General features: G+C 46.0%; 1 protein-coding gene across 1 annotated transcript in view; it reads left to right on the top strand.

Annotated features, from left to right (window-relative positions):
• Positions 1-23,880, top strand: part of ATRNL1 (attractin like 1) — a 1,590,902-nt gene extending 1,567,022 nt beyond the window's left edge. Inside the window, 1 exon segment of the mRNA XM_030202658.1 lies at positions 22,199-23,880. Within this exon segment, the coding sequence (XP_030058518.1) occupies positions 22,199-22,323 (125 nt within the window). The 3' untranslated portion in view covers positions 22,324-23,880.
• The last annotated feature ends 359 nt before the right edge of the window (positions 23,881-24,239 follow it).

The following is a 24,239-nucleotide window of genomic DNA, read 5'->3' as shown; positions in this document are numbered from 1 at the left end:
AGCGTTTGTCCAAACAAAAAAAATATATATCTACTATTACAAAAGGGCCATTTCTCTGTATATAAACTGGGAATGCGAGAGCCAAAGCAATCTGCTTCTGATGCCGTACAGTTTGCGACTGAACTTTTTAATTGTTTTACATAATTGTAGAAGCCACACATCAGTCATTTTTATGATTAGACTAGTAAAAAAGGCCCGTTTCTGACACAAATGAAACGGGCGCTATCAAGGTTTTCCTCGGAGTGTGTATGTTTGAGAGAGTGTATGTGAGAGTCACTGTGTGTGAGAGAGAGAGTGAATGTGTGTGTGTGTGTGTGAGAAAGTGTGTGTGTGAGAATGAGAGTGTGTGCAAGTGCGTATGTGAGACAGTGTGAGAGAGAGAGAGTGTTTCACACAGATACAGTGTGTGCGAGAGAGAGAGTGTGTGTGTGAGACACAGACTCTCTGTGAGACTGAGTGTATGAGACCAAGAGAGTGTGCGAGTGACTGTGTGACACAAAGAGGATGAATGTGATACAGTGTGAGACATAGAGTGTGTGAGAGACAGTGTGTGAGAGAGAGAAAGACATTGACTGTGAGAGAGAGAGAGAGTGTGTGTGACAGAGATACCTCCCCCCCTCTCTGGTGTCAGGCCCCCTCCCCTCTCTCTCTGGTGTCTGAGCCTTACTGTGCAGGACGCTGAGCTCTGGCTGTGCTTCAAGGAACTGACCAATCCTATTTAATAGAATGCACCTCCAACATTCTGAAGCCGAGAAACCTCGTGTGGTTGGTCACTTCTGCTTGTGACGAACCCGGAAGTACGTGATGTCAATTCAGGAGATGGATACAGAGAGCAGGAATGCCTCAGCCATGCAGTCAGCTTCAGAATGTTGGAGGTGCGTTATATTATATAGGATGCTTCCTGTTTAAGTGCCATTATTTAATCAACATTAGAGAAAACCAGGTTTGAGTTTGACTCTTATCAGCTCAATGATACGTTTTTTCATGTCCACCTTTTCTGTAGAGTACAGGTTTTCAACCCAGTCCAGGTTTTCAGGATATCCCCATTGAATTCAATGGGGATATCCTGAAAACCCCTGCTATAGAGAGTTAATTCTCTTTATTAAACTTGGCTTTAGAGCCCTACATCCCCCTTTTTTTGACATCTGTCTTTGCTATAACTGTCCATCCACATTCGTTTGTGAATTAATATGCCTGAAAATTGGTAAGGGGGGGGGGGGTGTCTTGGCAAATTTTGGCAAATTTGGTAGAAGGAGAGATCACTTGATCCATGGTGCAAAGGAAATAGGTCCATCCAAGGAGTTCGAAGAAACTATGATGGGCGCCTACTTTGGGTTATTCTACATGTGCAACGCTTTTTTTCAACTTGTGTTGATTGCATTCAGTTCCATTCCCGAAATGTCCAGTGGCAGCAGATTGCTGGGGGGGCCACGATTGTTACATATAATTCAAAGGAAGCAGTGAAGGGCTTAGGCTTAACCACAGGTTTCTTCAAAATATTGTGCATGAACAGAACAATAAACTTTATTAAGATTGGGCATTCACCCAAGGCAATAATCAAAAGGTGTAGCTTAACATAGACCGTTTACATTATAGTAACAAGATAAATATTTTATTATTTTATTTGTTGCATTTGTATCCCACATTTTCCCACCTTTTTGCAGGCTCAATGTGGCTTACATTGTACCGTAAATGGCGTTAACCGATTTCGGTATGAACAAATACAAGTTGCGATTAATATCAAGGTGATATTGTGGTAGAGTGAGATACACGTATGGTAAAGACAATTGGGGAGAACTTAGAGAGGGAAAGGAAGAGTTAGGATATGTCCGTTACGATCTTTGGTTAAGTTGTGTCGCAGATGTCCAGGTTTCTTATGTTGGGTCGGTGGGGTGTGCCCTTCTGAACAGTTCTGTTTTTACTGCTTTCCGGAAATTCATTTGGTCGAGTGTGGTTTTTACTACTTTTGGTAGTGCGTTCCACAATTGTGCGCTCAGGTAGGAAAAGCTGGAAGCATAGGTGGATTTGTATGAGTCCTTTGCTGCTTGGGTAATGGAGGTTTAGGTATGATCGTGCTGATTTTATGGTGTTTCTGGGTGGTAGGTTGATGAGGTCTGTCATGTATCCCGGTGCCTCGCCGTAGATGATTTTGTGAACTGTCATACAGATTTTGAATGCGATACGTTCCTTAATTGCAAGCCAGTGCAGTTTTTCTCGGAGTGGTTTGGCGCTGTCAAAACGTGCTTTTCCATATATAAGCCGTGCTGCTGTGTTTTATGATTTCTTCTTTGCATCCTGCATAGATTCTGTTACAATAGTCTGCGTGGCTTAGCACCATTGATTGTACAAGGTTGCAGAATATTTTCCTCGGGAAGAATGGTTTCACACGTTTTCGTTTCCACATTGAGAGAAACATTTTCTTTATGGTGCGTTTAGCTTGGGACTCTAGTTGGAGGTTACTGTCGATTGTTACTCCGAGAATTTTCAGGCTGTCTGAAATAGGGAGGGTGTATCCTGGGGTGTTAATGTTTGTGGGTTTGTATGCGTTGTATTGGGATGAGATGATGAGACAGTGTGTTTTTTTCTGTGTTGAGTTTTAGTTTGAATGCGTTTGCCCATGAGTTCATGATGTTTAAACTGAGCTTGATTTTATTGGTGATTTCTGCTAAATCATGTTTGTAAGAGTTGTAGAGTGTGACATCATCAGTGTAAATGAATGGATTAAGGCCATGTGTAGATAAGGCTTTGGCTAGTGGGACCATCATGAGGTTGAAAATATAGTAAATTTCAACTAAAATTTACCAAATGTCAGTAGAACTATACTACATATGATTAACCCTCCATTGCCCCATGTAAGCCGCATTGAGCCTGCCATGAGTGGGAAAGCGCGGGGTACAAATGTAACAAAAATAAATAAGTAGAATGTCAGCCCAATAGAATGAAACCTCATAATAGGCAGTAGTTGGACAAATAGACAAGATGGGTAAGACAAAAGATTTGGATAAATAAAAGTGGGTGGCTAGTTGTGAAGACTTATGGTGACCCTGAGGAGTTAGGGGTTACTGAAGATGGGCAGACTGGATTGGCGATCTGGCCCTTATCTGCTGTTAGGTTTCTGTGTTTGTATTGATAGAGTGGATTCCATAGCAGCTGTTAATGTTCTTGCGGCCTGGGGGGGGGAGGGTATATGGGAGGAGTAGGGCTGGTTCAGGAGGCTCGGAGGGGATATAAAAAACGACAACAAAAGAAAATGTTATGCAAGTCCTGACCGATATTCAGTGCTGGGACCTACATAGCTAAGTGGCTGAAGTAAGGACAACTTTTGAGCTGTCCTAATTTTGGCCATTTAGCTATGCAGTCCCAGAACTGAATATTGCCTGCACCCACATAACTACCTGCTCTTCCTCAGTGCTACTCCCTGTACCACCCCTGACCTGAACACTTTCAACATGGGTGGTCTGAGACAATATTCAGTGCCATTGCCCGATTTAATGCTGCTGAATATCGGCAGTTGGGTGGCTCAAAGTAATTTAAGGGAGCAGGAACCCAATCTAGCATCTCCTCTTCTTGCCTTCCCTCGCAGACAGTTCATCAACAATCCCAGTCCCCTTTCCCCTCAAACCTCCTGCATTCATTTGCCATCACAAGTGTCACAGTCAAATGCAATAGGCTACGATGTCTTGTGTTCACGTACTCTATAAGGCTCTGCTGGCTCCACACCCACAGCATCAGAAAGTGTGCATCAGCATCCCTCCTTTTCTCTCTGCCTTCTACCCTGTGGTCCAGCATCTCTCCCCTTTAATCCCCTCTGTCTCCCCACCCCATAGGAACCAGCATTTCTTCCTCCCTTCCTTCCATCCCCCAACAGTTCAGCATCTCTTTCTCCTCTTTCCCTTCTCCCTGGGTCCAGTATCTCCCACCCTGTGTCCAGTATCTCTCCCTCTCCCCATGGGTGTAACGTCTCTCACATTTTTCTATATCCCCTATGTTTCAGCATCTCTTTCTTGCTCTCCTCTTCTTCCCTCATAGTCCAGCATCTCCTCTCTTTTTCTTCGGTTTAAAGGACTATTGCAGGGGAGGGGGGAAGGAGAAATGTTTGATCCATTAGGTCCTACAGGCCCTTTTTAAATAAACACTACCCAGATTGATCAAATACCAAGGTAATTTTTAGGGAAAGGAAAACAAGAATCAGAATCCAAGAAGGCAGAAAACAAGTAATAAAGATTCCTGGTGGTGAGAAAATGAGGGTAAAACTACTACTACTACTACTACTACTTAACATTTCTAGAGCGCTACTAGGGTTACGCAGCGCTGTACAATTTAACAAAGAGAGACAGTCCCTGCTCAAAGAGCTTACAATCTAATAGACAAGTGAACGGTCGGTCCGATAGGGGCAGTCAAATTGGGGCAGTCTGGATTCACTGAACGGTAAGGGTTAGGTGCCGAACGCAGCATTGAAGAGGTGGGCTTTAAGCAAAGACTTGAAGACGGGCAGGGAGGGGGCTTGGCGTAAAGGTTCAGGAAGGTTGTTCCAAGCATAGGGTGAGGCGAGGCAGAATGAGCGGAGCCTGGAGTTGGCGGTGGTGGAGAAGGGTACTAAGAGGAGGGATTTATCCTGTGAACGGAGGTTACGGGCGGGAACGTAAGGGGAGATGAGGGTAGAAAGTGAAAAAGGAAGGCCAACTATATGGGCCTTGCAGTTTTATCTCCTGTGATGGAACTCCTGTCATGTGAGGAAAGGCTAAAGAGGTTAGGGCTCTTCAGCTTGGAAAAGATACAATTGGGGGAGGGGGGAGATATGATTGAGATCTACAAAATCTTGAGTGATGTCGAACCGGTAAAAGTGAATCGATTTTTCACTCTTTCAAAAAGTATGAAGACCAGGACACACTCAATGAAATTACACAGAAATGCTTTTAACACAAATAGGAGGAAATATTTTTCATTCAAAGAATAAGCTCTGAAATTCATTGCTTTTTAATATATTTATAAATGATTTAGAGATGGGAGTAACAAGTGAGGTAATTAAATTTGCTGATGACACAAAGTTATTCAAAGTCGTTAAATCGCGACAGGATTGTGAAAAATTACAAGAGGACCTTACGAGACTGGGAGACTGGGCAGCTAAATGGCAGATGATGTTTAATGTGAGCAAGTGCAAGGTGATGCATGTGGGAAAAAAGAACCCGAATTATAGCTACGTCATGCAAGGTTCCACATTAGGAGTTACGGACCAAGAAAGGGATCTGGGTGTCGTCGTCGATAACACACTGAAACCTTCTGCTCAGTGTGCTGCTGCGGCTAAGAAAGCGAATAGAATGTTGGGTATTATCAGGAAAGGTATGGAAAACAGGTGTGAGGATGTTATAATGCCGTTGTATCGCTCCATGGTGCGACCGCACCTTGAGTATTGTGTTCAATTCTGGTCGCCGCATCTCAAGAAAGATATAGTAGAATTGGAAAAGGTGCAGCGAAGGGCGACTAAAATGATAGCGGGGATGGAACGACTTCCCTATGAAGAAAGACTAAGGAGGCTAGGGCTATACAGCTTGGAGAAGAGACGGCTGAGGGGAGACATGATAGAGGTATATAAAATAATGAGTGGAGTGGAACAGGTGGATGTGAAGCGTCTGTTCACGCTTTCCAAAAATACTAGGACTAGGGGGCATGCGATGAAACTACAGTGTAGTAAATTTAAAACAAATCGGAGAAAATGTTTCTTCACCCAACGTGTAATTAAACTCTGGAATTCGTTGCCGGAGAAAGTGGTGAAGGCAGTTAGCTTAGCAGAGTTTAAAAAGGGGTTGGATGGTTTCCTAAAGGACAAGTCCATAAACCGCTACTAAACGGACTTGGAAAACTCCACAATTCCAGGAATAACATGTATAGAATGTTTGTACGTTTGGGAAGCTTGCCAGGTGCCCTTGGCCTGGATTGGCCGCTGTCATGGACAGGATGCTGGGCTCGATGGACCCTTGGTCTTTTCCCAGTATGGCATTACTTATGTACTTATGGTAGCAGCGGTTAGCGCACCTGGGTTTAAAAAAAGTTTAGACAAGTTCCAGGAGAAAAAGTCCATTGTCTGTTATTGACATAGACTTGGGGAAGCCACTTCTTGTCCCGGGATTGATAGCATGGAATGTTGCTACTTTTGGGGGCTTCTGCCAGGCGCTTGTGACCTGGATTGGCCACTGTTGGAAGCAGGATACTGGACTAGATGGACCACTGGTCTGACCCAGTGTGGCTGTTCGTATGTTCTTTTGCTTTATCCAGGAGTACACGTGTGCCAGCCTCCAATAAAAGCTTCGACTGTTCATTTTCTGCTTAATTGAGTTTCAGTCTTTCATGTTGCAGGTGAAACCATTATCTCACGTTCGGTCTTTCAGAACAGGTGGGTTAAATAACCGGAAAGGGCAGACATTCATATGTTTCACCCTCAGTCGCTGACTAGTTAATGGATTTCACTCACAGAACACCAGCTGAGCGCTGTGAAGCACTGCTTTGAAGATCAAAAACACGATCGTGCATGATGAATGCCCAGATAAAGCAGCTATGTTTTTATACGTTTTGCATTGGAATTTGGAATTCTTCCTGATTTTCAGGAACTTTATGTGATCTGACTGCTGCAGATTTAAGCAGACTCACTTAACAACCACAGTACTTTCCTCGTGAACGTCACATAAAACCGGCAGTTCTGTTACCGCTGTTCCTTCGCGTGAAAATTTGGACAAGATTATTGTGTTAAACATCAATCATTGTTTTATCTGATGAATATTATCTCACTTTTCATGGTTAGTGCAATAAATAAGAACTTAGGACAAGTGTTCCCAAACTTTTTAGGCTCACGGCACCCTTAGTGTCCAAGCAATTGTTTTGGCACCCCCTGGCCTCATGGGTCTCCATCCCCCCCCCCCCCCCCCCAGCCACATGGGTCTCCACCCCGCCTGGCCACATGGGTCTCTGCACCACCCCTGGTCTCCCTTTCCCTGCAGCCCCCTGTTCCCAGAAAGTCCAGCACACCATTCCCTGCAGCCCCTCTCTTCCCATAAATCCAACACACACCTCAGCCTTCCCCAAATCCAGCATCGTTAGCTACCTTCCTTCCTGCAGATCCAGGACCACTGCCGCGTCATTCTCCTTCCCCCGCCTCTGCGGCGGTGTTTGCAGCTTACATTTTTGGGCTGTCTGTGATTTGCAAAGGCAGGCACTCCGAGGCCTTCCCAGTCTACCGCGCCCGGCCCTCTCTGATGCAACTTCCTGTTGTAAGGGCCAGACACATCAGAGGAAAATCTCCGCAGTGCCTGTGTGAATCGCGGACGGCCCGAAAATGTAACCTGCGAGCACTGCGGCGACAGCGGAGGATGAAGCAGGAAGCAGCAGATTCCGGGTCTGGGGGCGGGGAAAGCAGGGAGCGATGCTGGATTGTGGGCGGCGGGAGGGAGGTCAAAATGTACCGCGGCACTCCTGAGAGTTTGCTGCGGTGCACGCTGACTTAGGATATTGTCAAGCACTAGTAATAGGCTGATCCAATTCTCAGTTCATTCTTGTTCTGTCACTCCGCACCCTGCCCTGCCCCCTTTCACACCCCACCCTGCCCCCTTTCACGCCCTCGCTCCGCCCCCTGTCACATTTTCCCCTACCCCCTGTCACACACCCCGTCACCCCCCTCCCCTTACCTTACTACTGCCCTGGTGGTCTAGTGACCTCTTCGGTGCAGGAAAGAGCTCCCTCTTTCCTGCCTGGAGCGCTGCCCTGCATGCATCCTTCCTTTTGCTGGTCTCGGCGCCGATTCAAAATGGTCGCCGAGAGTTGAAGTCTCGCGAGGTCACTTCAACTCTCGGTGGCCATTTTGAATCGGCTCCGAGGATCAGTAACAGGAAGGATGCATGCAGGGCAGCGGTCCGGGCAGGAAAGATGGGGCTCTTTCCTGCCCCAAAGGCGGAAGAGGTCACTAGACCACCAGGGCAGTAGTAAGTAAGGGGAGAGGAGGCTAGCAATCTGCCTGTTTGTCCGGATTTCTGGACAAACGGGCAGGCTGGCGGGCGGACAGTCCGGACAAACGGGCAGATTGGCAAAACCCTCCCGGTTGCTCGGACATGTCTTCAAAAAGAGGACACATCCGGGTAAATCCAGACATAGGGAGGGGCATAATTGAACAAAAACGTCTATCTCCATGGGCGTTTATCTCCAAGAACGGGTCCGTGAAGGGGCGGACCGAACCGTATTTTCGAAAAAAAATAGACGTCCATGTTTTATTCGACAATTTATGAGCTGGGCGTTTTTGTTTTTCAGTGATAATGGAAAATGAAAGCGCCCAGGTCAAAAACGAATAAATCCAAGGCATTTGTTCGTGGGAGGGGGCCAGGATTCGTAGTGCACTGGTCCCCCTCACATGCCAGGACACCAACCGGGCACCCTAGGGGGCACTTTTACAAAAACAAAAAAAAAGGTAAAAGAGCTCCCAGGTGCATAGCACCCTTCCCTTGGGTGTTGAGCCCCCCAAATCCCCCTCAAAACCCACTGCCCACAAGTCTACACCATTACTATAGCCCTAAGAGGTGAAGGGGGGCACCTACATGTGGGTACAGTGGGTTTGGGGGGGTTGGACGACTAAGCATTAAGCAGCACAATTGTAACAGGTAGGGGGTGATGGGCCTGGGTCCACCTGCCTGAAGTCCACTGCACCCCCTAACAATTGCTCCAGGGACCTGCATACTGCTGCCAGGGAGGTGGGTATGACATTTGAGGGTGAAAATAAAAAGTTGTGAAACATCATTTTTTGTGGTGGGAGGGGGTTAGTGACCACTGGGGGAGTCAGGGGAGGTCATCCCCGATTCCCTCCAGTGGTCATCTGGTCATTTAGGGCACTTTTTGGGGCCTTATTCGTGGAAAAACAGGGTCCAGGAAAAGTGCCCTAAATTCTCGCTAAAAACGCATATTTTTTTTCCATTATCGGCGAAAGGCGCCCATCTCTGATCGCCCGATAACCACGCCCCAGTTCCGCCTTCACCACGCCTTCAACACGCCCCCATCAACTTTGTCCGCATCCGCGACGGAGTGCAGTTGAAAACGTCCAAATTCGGCTTTCGATTATACCGCTTTATTCGTTTTTGTGAGATAAACGTCTATCTCCCGATTTGGGTCGCAATATAGGCATTTTTCTTTTTCAATTATAAGCTGGATGGTAACCCTATAAAAGAACAAACCAAAACAAGGAAAAGTAATATGAAAAATAGACACAAACTCTTTCAGATACTAATGAGGAGCAAGTCACTAACCTGATTTTCTCTTTGGAGAGCTCAATGCCCCTACTTCTTTTAGCTTTCATGTAAGCACTGACCTGGAAAAGAATTATTGAAATTTCACTGAAGAGCAGCCGGTGATCAGTGCGACAAAGGAAACTCTTAATCAAGGAGCAGAAAATAAAAAGTAAATTCAGGAGCAAGGCAGAAGAAGAAAATGAGTCACGCTACTGGACTAGCAATGAAAGCTGCTTTCTAGGAGATTTGCATTTCAGAATTTAAAGAACTAAAATGTCCTTAGATACTCATATTTAACAAGGTAAAAAAAAAACCAAAACAAAAGGTAATGCTTAAAATAAATATTTAAAGACCGGTACTTTTACTAAATCCGCTATTCTGTTTTGTTGTAAATCCTGCTTGCCTGCAGGGCCTGTGCATCATCTTGACATGGTAAATGAAATTCCTTTAGACCGCCAGTCTGAAATAATGAATTGTTCCCCCGGTTAATTGTATTGCTTTGATAACAAGGAACTGTGCTAGGCCCAGAGAACACAATAAGTGGATTTCATAAGATGATTTGTGTGACGCTTTGAAAAATGAGCTTCTCGAGTGACCCGAAGTTAATGGAACGCTACCGGCATGCCAGCATGCCCCAGTACTCGGGGTGAGATTGCACGGAGAGAATGTGTCTCGCACTCACTGATGCCATTGTGCAGAGGGTTACAAGAAACACGCAGCTAAATGAATCCTAACTATAGCGAAATTGCTTCTGGGAAGAACGGGGGGGGGGGGGGGGGGTGAAGCAATTGTAGTGAGAGCCAGCTGAAACAGTTGTGGGATTTGCGAGGTGTTTATCCAGAGAAATCCAGCAGACACCTGTGTTACTAAGTGAGGGAGGGGAGATGCTAGATGGAAGGATGGTTGGGAGGCGGGACTAGTGCTGGGCAGACTTATACGGTCTGTGCCAGAGCTGGTGGTTGGGAGGTGGGGTTGGTGGTTGGGAAGCGGGGATAGGGCTGGCCAGACTTATACGGTCTGTGCACTGAAGAGGACAGTACAAATAAAAAAAGTAGCACATATGAATTTATCTTCTTGGGCAGACTGGATGGACCGTGCAGGTCTTTTTCTGCCGTCATCTACTATGTTACTATGTTATGTTACTATGATGGGAGAGAAAGGGGAGACGCTAGATGAAAGGATGAGGAAGAGAGAAGATGCTGGATGGAAGGATGGGGAGAGAGAGGACACACTGAATGGAAAAGGGTAGAGAGAGGGAGAAGATGATAGGTAGAAGGATGGGGAGAGAGGGCAGACGCGGGATGGAAGGATCAGGAGAGAGGGTAGAAGCTGGATGGAGGGGTGGGGAGAGAAAGGGAAGATCCTGGATGGAAGGGTGGGGAGAGAAAGAGGGGAGACACTGGATGGAAAGGGGAGGAGAGGATACAGAGAAGGAGAGGGAGGAGTCGAAAATGACTCCGAGATTGCGGGCTGAAGAGTGCCCAGTCCTCATCCATTCTCTGCCCATAACTTACCCCCTAACACTTCATTGGCTACCAGTACAATACAGGGCTAAATTTAAAACTCTATGTCTGATTTTCAAGGCCCTTAAAGGAAATGGCCTTGAGTGAATGCCTTCAAAAAGACGGTAGACGTGATAGAGGTATATAAAATAATGAGTGGAGTGGAACAGGTGGATGTGAAGCGTCTGTTCACACTTTCCAAAAATACTAGGACTATGGGGCATGCGATGAAACTACAGTGTAGTAAATTTAAAACAAATCAGAGAAAATTTGTCTTCACCTAACGCGTAATTAAACTCTGGAATTCGTTGCCAGAGAACGTGGTGAAGGCGGTTAGCTTAGCAGAGTTTAAAAAGGGGTTAGACGGTTTCCTAAAGGACAAGTCCATAAACCGCTACTAAATGGACTTGGGAAAAATCCACAATTTCGGGAATAACATGTATAGAATGTTTGTACGTTTGGGTAGCTTGCCAGGTGCCCTTGGCCTGGATTGGCCGCTGTCGTAGACAGGATGCTGGGCTCGATGGACCCTTGGTCTTTTCCCAGTGTGGCATTACTTATGTACTTATGTAAATCCCAATAAATAAATGCAGTCATGCAGTAACAGCACATGTTAATCCGTGTGTGAACTGCTAAGGGGTGAATTGTATACATGCACTGAAAAAAGCAACCCCCCTGTGTGCAAATAGTGGAATCAAAGAACTTTTCAGCCAAAACTGAAAGCATTTCTTTTTGAATGGCTTTTGGTAGTGTCTGATGATGTGCAGTTTGGGTTGAAATGCATTTTTGTGTATGTCTATTGTAATGAGTGTTTTGATGTACACGGAATTAACGACATTGTGCTAGTTTTACAGGTTATAAATGGCAATAAATACATATTTGTGTTTGATATTTTTCTGTTTCTATGGGTTAGAAATATTAACTGTTCCCCTTTAGAGACCTACAGTTGTTCAGTTTATCAGGACACGTTTTTTTTTGGTACAGGCTTGCTAAGCCCTGAAAGCGTTGATGTGAGAAACACCGAGATTTCATTAGCCTTTCGGCTTTTACAAGCGCTGTAATATAAAGGTCAAATTGCCATCTGAGGTTTGCTGAGGCATTACAGCATACTGATGGCAGACAAAACTGCTTCTTTCCTTCCAGCAAGACCACCTGAGGTATGTTTTGCAGCCTTTGCAGAAATCTGGAAGGGGGAGATTGGTTTAGTATATTTGTAAATGCTTCAAAACCATAACTTTTGCATAACGTCAAGCCTGCTGTACTGCGGGGTATATTTGCCATCTTTGAGCACCAGCATACGCATTTGGAACTTACAAAGCTGGGTACTTGAATAGAACAATCTGCCACTGCGGCTTAAATGTGAAACCAGTAAATCGGCATTTCGGAAACACCTAAGAGACTTACTTTTGTTTAAGGCCTTTTATAATTCAGACTGATGATGTATTTGTCATATGTAACATAGTAAATGACGGCAGATAAGGACCTGAACGGTCCATCCAGTCTGCCCCACAAGATAAACTCATTTTACATGGTATGTGATATTTTATATGTATACCCGAGTTTGATTTGTCCCTGCCTTTCTCAGGGCACAGACCGTAGAAGTCTGCCCATCATTGTTCTTGTACTAAACGTTCTGAAGCTAATGTCGAAGTCTCTTAAAATTTACACTCAATCCCATCCCTATCTATTCAGTCACGATCAAGGCGTAGACCATAGAAGTCTGGCCAGCACTGGTTTTGCTTCCCAATTACCGGTGTTGCCACCCAATCTCCACTAAGATTTTATAGATCCATTCCTTCTAAACAGGATTCCTTTATGTTTATCCCATGCATGTTTGAATTTCATAACCATTTTCATCTCCACCACCTCCCACGGGAGGGCGTTCTACATATCCACCGCCCTCTCCGTGAAAAAATACTTCCTGACATTACTCCTGAGTCTGCCCCCCTTCAACCTCAATTCATGTCCTCTAGGTCTACCAGCTTCCCGTCTCCGGAAAAGGTTCATTTGCGGATTAATGCCTTTCAAATATCTGAACGTCTGTATCATGTCACCCCTGTCTCTCCTTTCCTCCAAGGTATACATGTTCAGGTCGGCAAGTCTCTCCTCGTACGGTTTGCAACGCAAATCCCATACCATTTTTGTAGCTTTTCGTTGCACCGCGTCCACACTTTTTACATATGTTATGATTTACCTGTTTTCTGTACTTGTTCATTTTGTTTTACAAAGTCACACTTGACACGTTTACAGAGCAACACAGTAGATGACGGCAGATAAAGGCCTGTACTGCCCAACAAGACAACTCATTACATATGGTATGTGATACTTCATACGTATACCTGGTCTCGATTTGTCCTTGCCATTTTCATGGCATAGACCGTAGAAGTCTGCCCAGCACTGTCCTTGTTCTCAAATTTCTGAAGTTAACGTCGAAACCCCTGAAAACCTCCGCTCCAGCCCATCCAAATGTATTCGGCCACGATCAGGGCACAGACTGAAGCTGAATCTGTCCAGCCACAATCTGAGTACAGACTGTAGAAGTCTGCCCAGCACTGTCCTTGTTCTCAAATTTCTGAAGTTAACATCGAAACCCCTGAAAAGCTCCACTCCAGCCCATCCAAATGTATTCGGCCACGATCAGGGCACAGACTGAAGCTGAATCTGTCCAGCCAAAATCTTGAGTACAGACTGTAGAAGTTTGCCGAGCACTGGCTTTGCTTCCCAATTACCGGTGTTGCGTCCTAATCTCCGCTAAGCTTCTTGGGATCCGTTGAACAGAAATGGGCTTCCTTTTGTCATTTGCTCAGACTCCCTCATTTCAGTCTTTACACAAATTCTCCAGTTCTACTGCTCCGTTCTTACTGGTGCCCATGAACCTGCTGCTTCTGCCTTTTGAATTCCTGGCTTTGATCTTGTCTTCTTATCCTTCATATCACACCCGCCTTGGGACTGGTCTTAACTTATTCTGGGTAAAAGTGGCATATAAGTTTAAAAAAAAAAATAAATAGAGTGTCACTCTTGCAAGGAGAATGAGTTGAGAAGCATGACAGAAATAAAGGTGATTGCAATCCATTTTCTTCCCAGGCCTTGGATAGCAGAGGGGATCATTATTTCTCTCTTTCGTAGCACAACTTTATCGTCTGAGCACAGAAACACAAACTCGTATCTCAGCAGTGGTTTCCCCTTCATATGCTCAGTTCGGCACTTTTCATATATACTTGGTACAAGAAATTCAGTCAGGATTTTAACAAATTGCCTGCAGTTCTGAAAGTAGCAATTAGAAAATAGTTGAAGGAGAAGGTCTGTTAATTAACACAGATCATGACAGATAAAGGCCATTTGGCCTATCCACATCTCCCGCCCATCTCTGCAATTCTTTCCCCATCCTCAGAGATCCTCTATGTTTGATCCCCCTCATAGAATACTACAACTCTCTACTCAGCCCGATGCTCTCGGAATTCATCTTAAAGGGGATTTTTAGCATGTTGCTCCCACCCCTGATCCACACCTACTTAACATTTCTAAAGCGCTACTAGGGTTACGCAGCGCTGTACAATTTAACATTGAGGGACAGTCCCTGCTCAAGGAGCTTACAATCTAAGAGACAAGTGAACGGACAGTCCGATAGCGGCGGTCAAATTGGGGCAGTCTGGATTTACTGAACGGTAAGAGTTAGGTGCCGAATGCAGCATTGAAGAGGTGGGTTTTAAGCAAAGACTTGAAGATGGGCAGGGAGGGGGCTTGGCGTAAGGGCTCAGGAAGGTTGTTCCAAGCATAGGGTGAGGCGAGGCAGAATGAGCGGAGCCTGGAGTTGGCGGTGTTGGAGAAGGGTACAGAGAGGAGGGATCTGTCCTGTGAACGGAGGTTACGGGCGGGAACATAGGGGGAGATGAGGGAGGAGAGGTAGGGAGGAGCAGCAGACTGAATGCATTTGTAGGTAAGAAGGAGAAGCTTGAATTGAATGCGGTATCTGATTGGAAGCCAGTGAAGTGACCTGAGGAGAGGGGTGGTATGAGTAAATCGGTTTTGGCGGAATATGAGATGTGCCGCAGAGTTCTGAACAGATTGAAGGGGGGATAGATGGCTAAGTGGGAGGCCAGTGAGGAGTAAGTTGCAGTAGTCAAGGCGAGAGGTAACTCCGTCAAGAAAGACCACTCCAATAGAGAGTCACTGCTTCCTACCCCCAAGAGACCTCCCACCTCTCTGAAAATATCCTCCAGACCCCACTAACCCCCTTCCCGGAACTGCTGGCCCTAAGAGGGGACACTGGAGCAATCCCGTCGCTCCCTGCCCATTAGGCTACTGGGTTCAAAATGGGAGGATGTGATCAGGGAGTTCTTTCTTGGCAGCGGGGGCTGGGGACGGAATGGCAAAACTGAAAATCTCTGGCCCCTTCAAGATGGCCACTGGGAACATCAGTCACATGTTAGTGGCCCTCATGCTCCCAGGGAGGAAAAATGATGGCAGCCCAAAGCTGACATTAGTTTTCCATTAATGATGCAGCTTGCAAAGTTAAATGCAATCTGTGTTGTTCAATTTGCATAATAATGAGGTGCTTTGCATGCTGTGCATTTCATTAATTAGCTTGTATTGTGGTAAAATAACGCACAATTTTTCAATTTAATATGCACTATCAGGCATTATTCCCTTAGTGCATGTTAGTGACTATATAATGAGTATATAATATGTAAACCGCTTTGGTTGTGCCACATAAAGGCAATATATCAAATGTATTAATCATAATAATAATTCCCCTTAATGTCATTAGCAATATCCTGACAAAGGCTTAAAAACAGCATTAAAAATCTACTTTGTATAAAGCTTCCTGAATTGTAGACATTCACTTCAGTTGTGGTAATTTAATAAAGTGAGGCCTACATGAAGCAATGTCTGGTTTTTCATTGAAAAAATATTTTGACGTCTCATTTGCTAACATATTAATCGGTTAACGTGCACTAATTTGATTTAATGCACTTTAACCCTCAAATTCTATAAAAGTCACTTAAAAATTGCATGCACAATTTTAACGAGCCAATTAGCACCAATAATTGTGTCCCAACAATTATTGGTGCTAATTGGCTTCAATTAGAAATTATATATGTAAATTTAGGCGCCAAGATACCTGTATAAGGGGGCGTGGCCTCAGAAAGGTCATAGGCAGATCAGGGACATTCCTTTAATGTATGTGTACTGTTAGCTCCGTGAACCACGACTATTTACACCAACGAAACCTTGGTGGAAATCCCAGCGTCTATCCCTTTTATTCTATAAACGGTGCCTAACTTGTGTCTTTTGCCTCTGAACTTGAGAAAGTTTCAGTTTTGAAGAATTACTTTAAGAAGAAAGATTACCTATTTTGTGGAGGGAAGTTACATCTTGGGCTACTCAGCTTAGACGTGGTCAGTTTTTGCAGCTGAAAGGTAGAGTTTTGACCCTGGGTGCTACTTTTTTTTTCTGAAATTCTCTTCAAAGTGTTTAATTACTTTTCACCAGATCAGCTAGAAAGGCTATTGATAGAGAAGGAAGAAAAGTTTAATGACGTCATCTTAAGCGGTTAAATGTTTATTAAATCGCCGTAAAGAATTTTCCAGTTGCAATGTAAAGAAAGTTGCACGTGAAGTCAGAAAGCTGCTTAAATGTTATCTCAGCTAGGGTAGGAGTGAATAAACACGGTCCTGCTACAGATTGTGATGCCACTGCTTGTGTGCGTGAGAAACTAGCAAGTTTAATTACTTGTAGAATTACCCCCTCAATGCACATGAAATAGGTTAAATGCTGAGAAAAGGTCTCAGCTGTGCTTAGTTTGTTTTTCAATGTTTCTCCTTGGTATTGGATTCTCTCTTGCCTGGTCTCTGGCATCTCACTTCGCGTCACTGCTCCTCAACGAGGCCGGCCGAGTTCTCTGGACTCACCCACCCACCTTGATTTCTCTCCTCCTTGTAGGTGCTTTTGTAGTTTGTAACTCCCATAGACTCCAATCTCTTCACAACCCCATTTAGACGTGCGAAGCCCACTGCAGACAAGTTTGGTACCTCCCCTCCCCCGCACAGTCCGGTGTCTGTCCATCTCTTTGAAAAACTCCCCCCCCCCCGTGTTCCAGCATCTCCCCTTCTCTCCGACATCCTCCCCATGTTTTACCTTAAATGGTATCTCACCCTGAGTCTACAGCTTGCTGGCAATTCACCTTCACTACTGGGGGCCAGTCACAGACCCTTCCTTCTGCAGCATTTGTGACCTGGATTAGCCACTGTTGGAAACAGGATGCTGGGCTTGATGGACCTTTGGTCTGTCCCAGTATGGCAATGCTTATGTACTTATGTACTTGGGATTCTGAATGGAATGTTGCTACACTTTGAAATTCTGCTTGGAATCTTGGTATTCTTTAGAATTCTAGAATCTTGCTACTCTTTGGGGTTCCACATGGAATGTTGCTACTATTTGGGTTTCTGCCAGGTAGTTGTGACCTGGATTGGCCAATGTTGGAAACAGGATGTTGGGCTTGATGGACCTTTGGTCTGTCCCAGTATGGCAATACTTATGTACTTATGTAGTCTTGCCTCAAAGTTGGGCAGCCCTGTGTGCTCCACTCGTCCTCCTCCTTTAGATATGGAACTCGTTAAGTAGTTTCAGTCTCTTTCCCAGCTGTGGGAATCTTCCCTTTTAATCCCACTTCCTTGCTCCTTCTGGCACCCTGTGCCTTGGGATGTTAAACTAGATTTTGGCATAAACCCTTTAGCTCCTCACTGTCCTCCATCTGGAAAGAAGGCCATCTTTTTGCCTTTCTCTTTCCTCCTTTTTGACATCTGGTGTTAAAGAACCAAACTCCTCTGTAAGCCCCTGGGCAAGCAGGCCCACTTCCAACACTTCATACCGCTTTGCACTGCCTGGGAGGAAGCCCTTTCTAACCCTTCCCTACCCTCACTACCTGACTTACCCACACCCTAAGTGGTACCACTCCCGAGCAGGGCTCCAGAATGTTCCTCCTGCTACAGCAAGGATGAGGCATGTTGCAGTTCTAGTGCAATAAAAAGCTATCTCTAATCTCCACTAATAACTGTTCCTGATGCCTGTAATCTCTCACCTCTGAAAATTGATAGGTTCCATATCTGGCAAAAAGTCTGTATTCTTTCCAACAGGGAAATAGTTCAAACAGTGTGGACTAAGGCCAGGGTTTTTTTTTCTTATCAGTCGCCAAGCCTGGCAGGTAGAGTGAATCAACACGCATTGCTTTGCAGTGGTCTGGTATGTAAAACGTAAGCCAGGCCAAGAGGTTTAGCAACCCGTTGCTCGAAAGATGAGTCAGTGAAATTAGGTGAACTCCTTATCCAATCTTTACTGTTTGGCTGGAGATCTGACAGACCTAAGCCACCACCACATGTTTGAGCTGAAGAGTTTGTACCCAAAGTCTTGGCTTCCTCTTGTTCCATTTGGTAGTGTCTGTTTTTGATGTCATCTACTATAATAATTTGCACCTCCAACGTTCTGAAGCTGACTCTGTGGCAGACTGCAGTGAAGGGTTCGTAACTCTGTAACCATCTCTCTCTGTCCCGCCCTCGCGTCAAAACGTGATGATGTCGAGGGCGGAACAGTGAGAGGGAAGGGAACGCTGCAGAGTTGCCAGGCAAAGGAACGCAACGTCACACGCATGAGGGTGTCGTCGTCCCTCCCTTCCTTCCTCCCTCCCTCCCTCCCTTCCAGTTCCCCTCCGAATTTTAAAAGTCATCTTCACTTACCAAGTCATGTTTACGGCGGCCGGCAGCAGCAGTAAAAGGCATGCAGGTTCGGCCCTTCTCTCTCTCTCTCAGCTCTGGTCCCGCCCTCATTTCCTGTTTCAGGGCGGGACCAGAGCTGAGAGAGAGAGAAGGGTCGAACCTGCACACCTTTTACCGCTGCTGCTGCCGGCCGCCGTATCCCCGACGAGGTAAGTCAAGATGACTTCTAAAATTCATAGGGAGGGGTGCTGGAACTGGAAGGGAGGGAGGGAGGAAGGGAGGGACGATGACCCTGGAACTGGGAGAAAGGGGGGACCCTGGAACTGGGTGGGAGGGAGGGGGACCCTGAAATTCAGAGGGAGGGAGGGGACCCTGAAACTCGGAGGGAGGGAGGGGACGACTCTGGAACTTGGAGAGAGGGACGACCCTGGAATTCGGAGGGAGGGAAGGGGGACGACCCTGGAACTCATTTTGTAAACCGTAAAGGCCCTCATTTCTGAAGCATCCCCACATGTAAATACAGACTTTTACAAAGCTGCTATTTACATGTAGTGGTCCACACCACATTTAGGGGGTATTTTACTAAGGCATGCTGGTGTTGGTGCTAAACGCTAGAGAGCCCATAGGAATACATTGGCGTCTCTAGTGTTTAGCGTGTGTCTATTTTTAGTTTGCCTTAGTAAAAGACCCCCTTAGATAGCAAAGGGACATGGTCAGGGTATAGGGAGGGAGTGGTTTGGGCAGGCCGAAATTACTGATGTGTAGTCCCCATTTTACAAGGGCATTATACGAGACTGTGAAATAATCTAGATACCAGCATTCACACCTGCTCCAAGGCATTCATAAGTGCCTGCTGAAAGGGGAGCCAAGGTCAGCTCCCCCACCCAGTCCCTTCCCCCTGGCATCATCTCACGCACCCAATCCTCCCCCACCCAACATCATCTTCTCCCATGACACCCTCTGAAAGGATCCTTCAATCCCCCAAATAACAAACTTCTCCTGCATAGCTCTCCCAGAACACCCCCTAATCCCCACCCCCTGATCCCTCTACACTGGATGTTATCATGATCACTAGGTATTTAGGGAGAGCAGGAGCAAATACCCAGTTGTAAAAGAAGGTAAATTACACCAGCTGCACATACTCCAGCAGGACGTGTTTACCCATTCCTACCCTAGCCAAGATCATGTTCATGCACCTTTCTGACCTGGCGTGTAACTTTCTTTAAATTAATCCCCTTAGTTTCTTACTCCTGTTACTCTGTTTTATCTGTCTATATGTTCCATCTTTCCTTGGAAAAACGCGATACGAAAGCGCAACACCCCTCTGCGAAAAACTACACTGGCTCCCAATCAAAGAACGCATTGCTTTCAAAATCTGCACCTTGGTTCACAAAATTATCTACGGTGAAGGCCCGGGATACATGACAGACTTGATCGACCTACCAACTAGAAACACATCCAAATCAACACGAACATACCTAAGTCTGCACTACTCAAGCTGCAAAGGACTCAAATACAAATCAACTTACGCATCCAGTTTTTCCTACATAAGCACACAACTGTGGAACGCATTACCAAAAGCCTTAAAAACTACGTACGACCACCTAAACTTCAGGAAAACACTAAAAACTAACCTGTTTAAAAAAGCATACCCTACCGATCCAACATAAATGCCTGATCTCTGCAACACAACAAAACTAAAGAATGGAATGCCCTTCTGCAGGAGGTGGTGGAGATGAAAACGGTAACGGAATTCAAACATGCGTGGGATAAACATAAAGGAATCCTGTGCAGAAGGACGGGATCCTCAGGAGCTTAGCCTAGAATGGGTGGCAGAGCTGGTGGTTGGGAGGCGGGGCTAGTGCTGGGCAGACTTATACGGTCTGTGCCGGGGCTGGTGGTTGGGTGGCAGGGATAGTGCTGGGCAGGCTTATACGGTCTGTGCCAGAGCCGGTGGTGGGAGGCAGGGGGATAGTGCTGGGAAGACTTTATACAGTCTGTGCCAGAGCTGGTGGTGGGAGGCGGGACTGGTAGTTGGGAGGCGAGGATAGTGCTGGGCAGACTTATACGGTCTGTGCCGGGGCTGGTGGTTGGGCGGCGGGGATAGTGCTGGGCAGACTTATACGGTCTGTGCCAGAGCTGGTGGTGGGAGGCGGGACTGGTAGTTGGGAGGCGAGGATAGTGCTGGGCAGACTTATACGGTCTGTGCCGGGGCTGGTGGTTGGGCGGCGGGGATAGTGCTGGGCAGACTTATACGGTCTGGGCCCTGAAGAGGACAGTACAAATAAAAAAAGTAGCACATATGAATAGGGTTACCATTTGTCCGGATTTCCCCGGACATGTCCTCTTTTTGAGGGCATGTCCGGGGCGTCCGGCGGGTTTTGCCTGCATGCACGTTTGTCCGGATTTCTGGACAAACGTGCGTGCGGGAGGGCGTGCGTGCAGTTGCGCGATCCATCGGCGCCGTGGGTCTCCCCTCACCTTCCTTACCATCTTCCCTGGTGGTCTAGTGACGTCTTTCGGGGCAGGAAGAGTCCCCTCTTTCCTGCCCGGAGCTCTGCCTTGCCCATCCTCCTTCTCGGTCTCTGCTGGTGATTCAAAATGGCCACCGAGAGTTGAAGTCTCGCGAGGCCGCTTCAACTCTCGGCGGCCATTTTGAATCCTCAGCCGAGACCGAGAAGGATCTAGGCAAGGGCAGGCAGCGCTCCGGGCAGGAAAGAGGGGACTCTTTCCTGCCCCGAAGACGTCACTAGACCACCAGGGAAGATGGTAAGGAAGGGGAGGGGAGCATGTGACAGGGGGAGGGGAGTATGTGATGGGGGGGGGCGGGGGAGGGGACTATGTGAAGAGGGGAGGGGAAAGGGGGCGGAATTACGATCCAAAAGGGGCGTGGCAGTGGGCGTGGCGGGTGCAGGCGGGGGCGTGGCATGTGTCCTCTTTTTCAGAGGACACAAAATGGTAACCCTACATATGAATTTATCTTCTTGGGCAGACTGGATGGACCATGCAGGTCTTTTTCTGCCATCATCTACTATGTTACTATGACATAACACAACTCTTTCATTCTCCGATTCCCTAATGTGGCTCTGCCACTTGAACTTTTATCTTACCAGAACATCACTCTGTATTTGTTCACACTGGAGTCAGCAAAGGCCTCTCCGGTACTATGTAAGCCACATTGAGTCTACAAATAGCTGGGAAAATGTGGGATACAAATGTAACAAATAAATAAATAAAATACTCTAGGCAGTTTATTAAAATGTTTTATTGAGTATTATGTTGACATTGTAAGTCGTATACTATGGAGCTCATTTTCAAAAGAGAAAAACGTCCAAAAAGTGGCATAAGTCTGCATTTGGACGTTTTTCTTACAAAGGTAGCCCATGGCAATGGCGAGGGAGGGTTGGCGGCAGGAGGGGGGGTCGACAGGGTCGTCAGGGGGGTCCAGGGCCAAATCTACGGGGGCCCAGGCCCCCCTGGCCCCACATAGCTAAGCCACTGCTGTGATGTGCACTCAAATTTGGTGAACCTACACAGAATCGGGGGAATAATTCCTGATTTTGCCCTTTAAATATTTACGTCTTTAGTGCGGATTTGTATGGAATGACCCAGTGATCTGTTTTCCAACACGTCAAAGCTTCCAAGACGTGCTCCCAGTTGAGCAGAGTAGTCAGTGGTAGGGCACGGACAAACTAATCTGATTCTTTCTTTCTTTTACATTTAGGTCTTGCCATCGCTAGTGCGTTGATAGATATCTCACAGCAGAAGCCATCTGAATGTAAAGACAAGAGTTCTGGGATCCGAAATCGGAAGCCTCACCTTCCGACACGTCAAGGAACTTGTGTTTGAGATAAGGACGCTGCACTTGTATATCCTGTAATATTTTTTTTCTTTTTTTAATTTTTAAAAATGGCTTTTGTTGAAAGCCGTACTACAGTCTCCGTTTTTATGGAGGCAAAATCCTATGGAAGGGTAACCCATGCTGCTGTTTTCATGCATGCATCCTGCAAGGCACCGGCTTTCCTCCACCCACCCATCCACTCCTCAGACAAGAATCTTTCCCAAATCAAAACAGTGGGTGGAGGAGGAAGAGGTACATTGTGATGAAAGCTGACAAATGCCAGGGGACCCGGACATCCTGGAAACAAGACGATTGGAATAGCTTCCTCCAGTCTTAAACCTACGAGAAACTATGACTTGAGTAACTTTTGGAGTGATGGTACATTTTTGGGGAATATTTGTATATTGAACCTCAAGTAGACATCAAATCTAGTGATATCTTAAGGATTCTAAAATATTTTAAAAGGGGGGGGCTTCTTATTTGTCACACCTACAAAATAAACCCCAATGGTGATAGCTTTACAGGTTTCTTATAAAGCAGGCATTGTATTAACCTTGATGGGCATCATGAAACTTATTAACTTAGCCCCAGACATCAAGGGACACTTTTGAATGGGGGTGGGGAATGGGGTGAAGCATAAACAAAGTGGGAATTATGAGTCATTTATGAATACACTTTTATTACATCAAAAGTTTGGTACCTTGTAGAAGGTTCTGTAATATGTATTGGTGAAAAAAAGAGCGAAGACCACAGCGCCAACATCTGTCAGAGTCACATCGGAGATAAGACGCCGCATGACACCTGAACCCAAGGACTTGTTTTGTTTCCGAAGGACAAAAGAACATGAAGAGAAGGGTACGCCTGGAGTGTCTTCTTTTGCACCAACTCCCCACCTCCCCCCTTCCCAGTTGGGTTCCTAGATTGCCATTTGCCCACTCCAAAGTGCTGGTGTGATCCAGAGCAGGAGTTGGAATTATTGCGTCTTTCCCTAAGGGGCAAGATTTGATAGATTCACTATCAAAGAGATTGGGGGGGGCGGGGGGTTGAGGGGAGATAGTTGATGTTTACATGCCCAGCTATATCTGTATTCCCCATTTTCCTTTTATTTCTGGGAGAATTCAGCTTTTTTTTTAACTGTTTACAGTGGATGTCATACTTATTTGCATGTCTTAGTGGTGTGGTAGCAGTATTACAGCCTTGTTGTAAGGTTCTAGTGTTTATTTTGTAATGCCATTCAGACATGGACTTATTCTGTTCCCTTTTGCAGAAGAATGAATACAAAATGTTTAAAAAAAAGTTGTACAGTACATATTTCAATGCTGTCTTACTGATGTTCTAACCATGACCGATATGTTATTGATGAAATAATGTATTTATGGGGGAAGGGTGGGGGGGGGGGGGGCAAATTCCTTACACTGGCATGACCATGTCAACCCTTTTCAGTTCTGTAAGTACTCAGAGGAGCCTGAGACCAGGATATACTATTCCCTCTTTCTGTTGGGGCAGAATCATTGGTCTCCCCTTCAGTTTGTCTTTGATAGCAGAAGCTACGTGATAAATGTACAGGTTTGTACTGGCAGGGTCTCAGGAATAAACATATACTTTTCCCTGCGAGCCTCTCTCCCTTTGCTAACTGCCTCATCCCCGCCAACGTTCCTCGAACTAATTAGTTACCCCCTCGTTTCAACTCTTGAATGTGTTGGTGTACCTGAGCCCCAGCAGGAGGGGAAAGTTCGTGTTTGGCTTGTGTGTCCCTTCCAGTATCGAGGTGCTGAAAGTGTGTGTGAGATCCGGTTTTTTGAGTTCTCATACCAATGCACCGTAGAGTATTCGTAGGCCAGCCACTTTGAGCAGTGTAAAAACATATCGTCAGGAGAGGAGTTGTCTGTCTCCAGATTCTGAATGAGTTGGTTTGCTCTGTTTA

This window comes from Microcaecilia unicolor, chromosome 5, assembly GCF_901765095.1.
Source record: "Microcaecilia unicolor chromosome 5, aMicUni1.1, whole genome shotgun sequence".
Lineage (NCBI taxonomy): Eukaryota > Metazoa > Chordata > Amphibia > Gymnophiona > Siphonopidae > Microcaecilia > Microcaecilia unicolor.
This window is presented reverse-complemented; position numbering and strand designations above follow the sequence as displayed.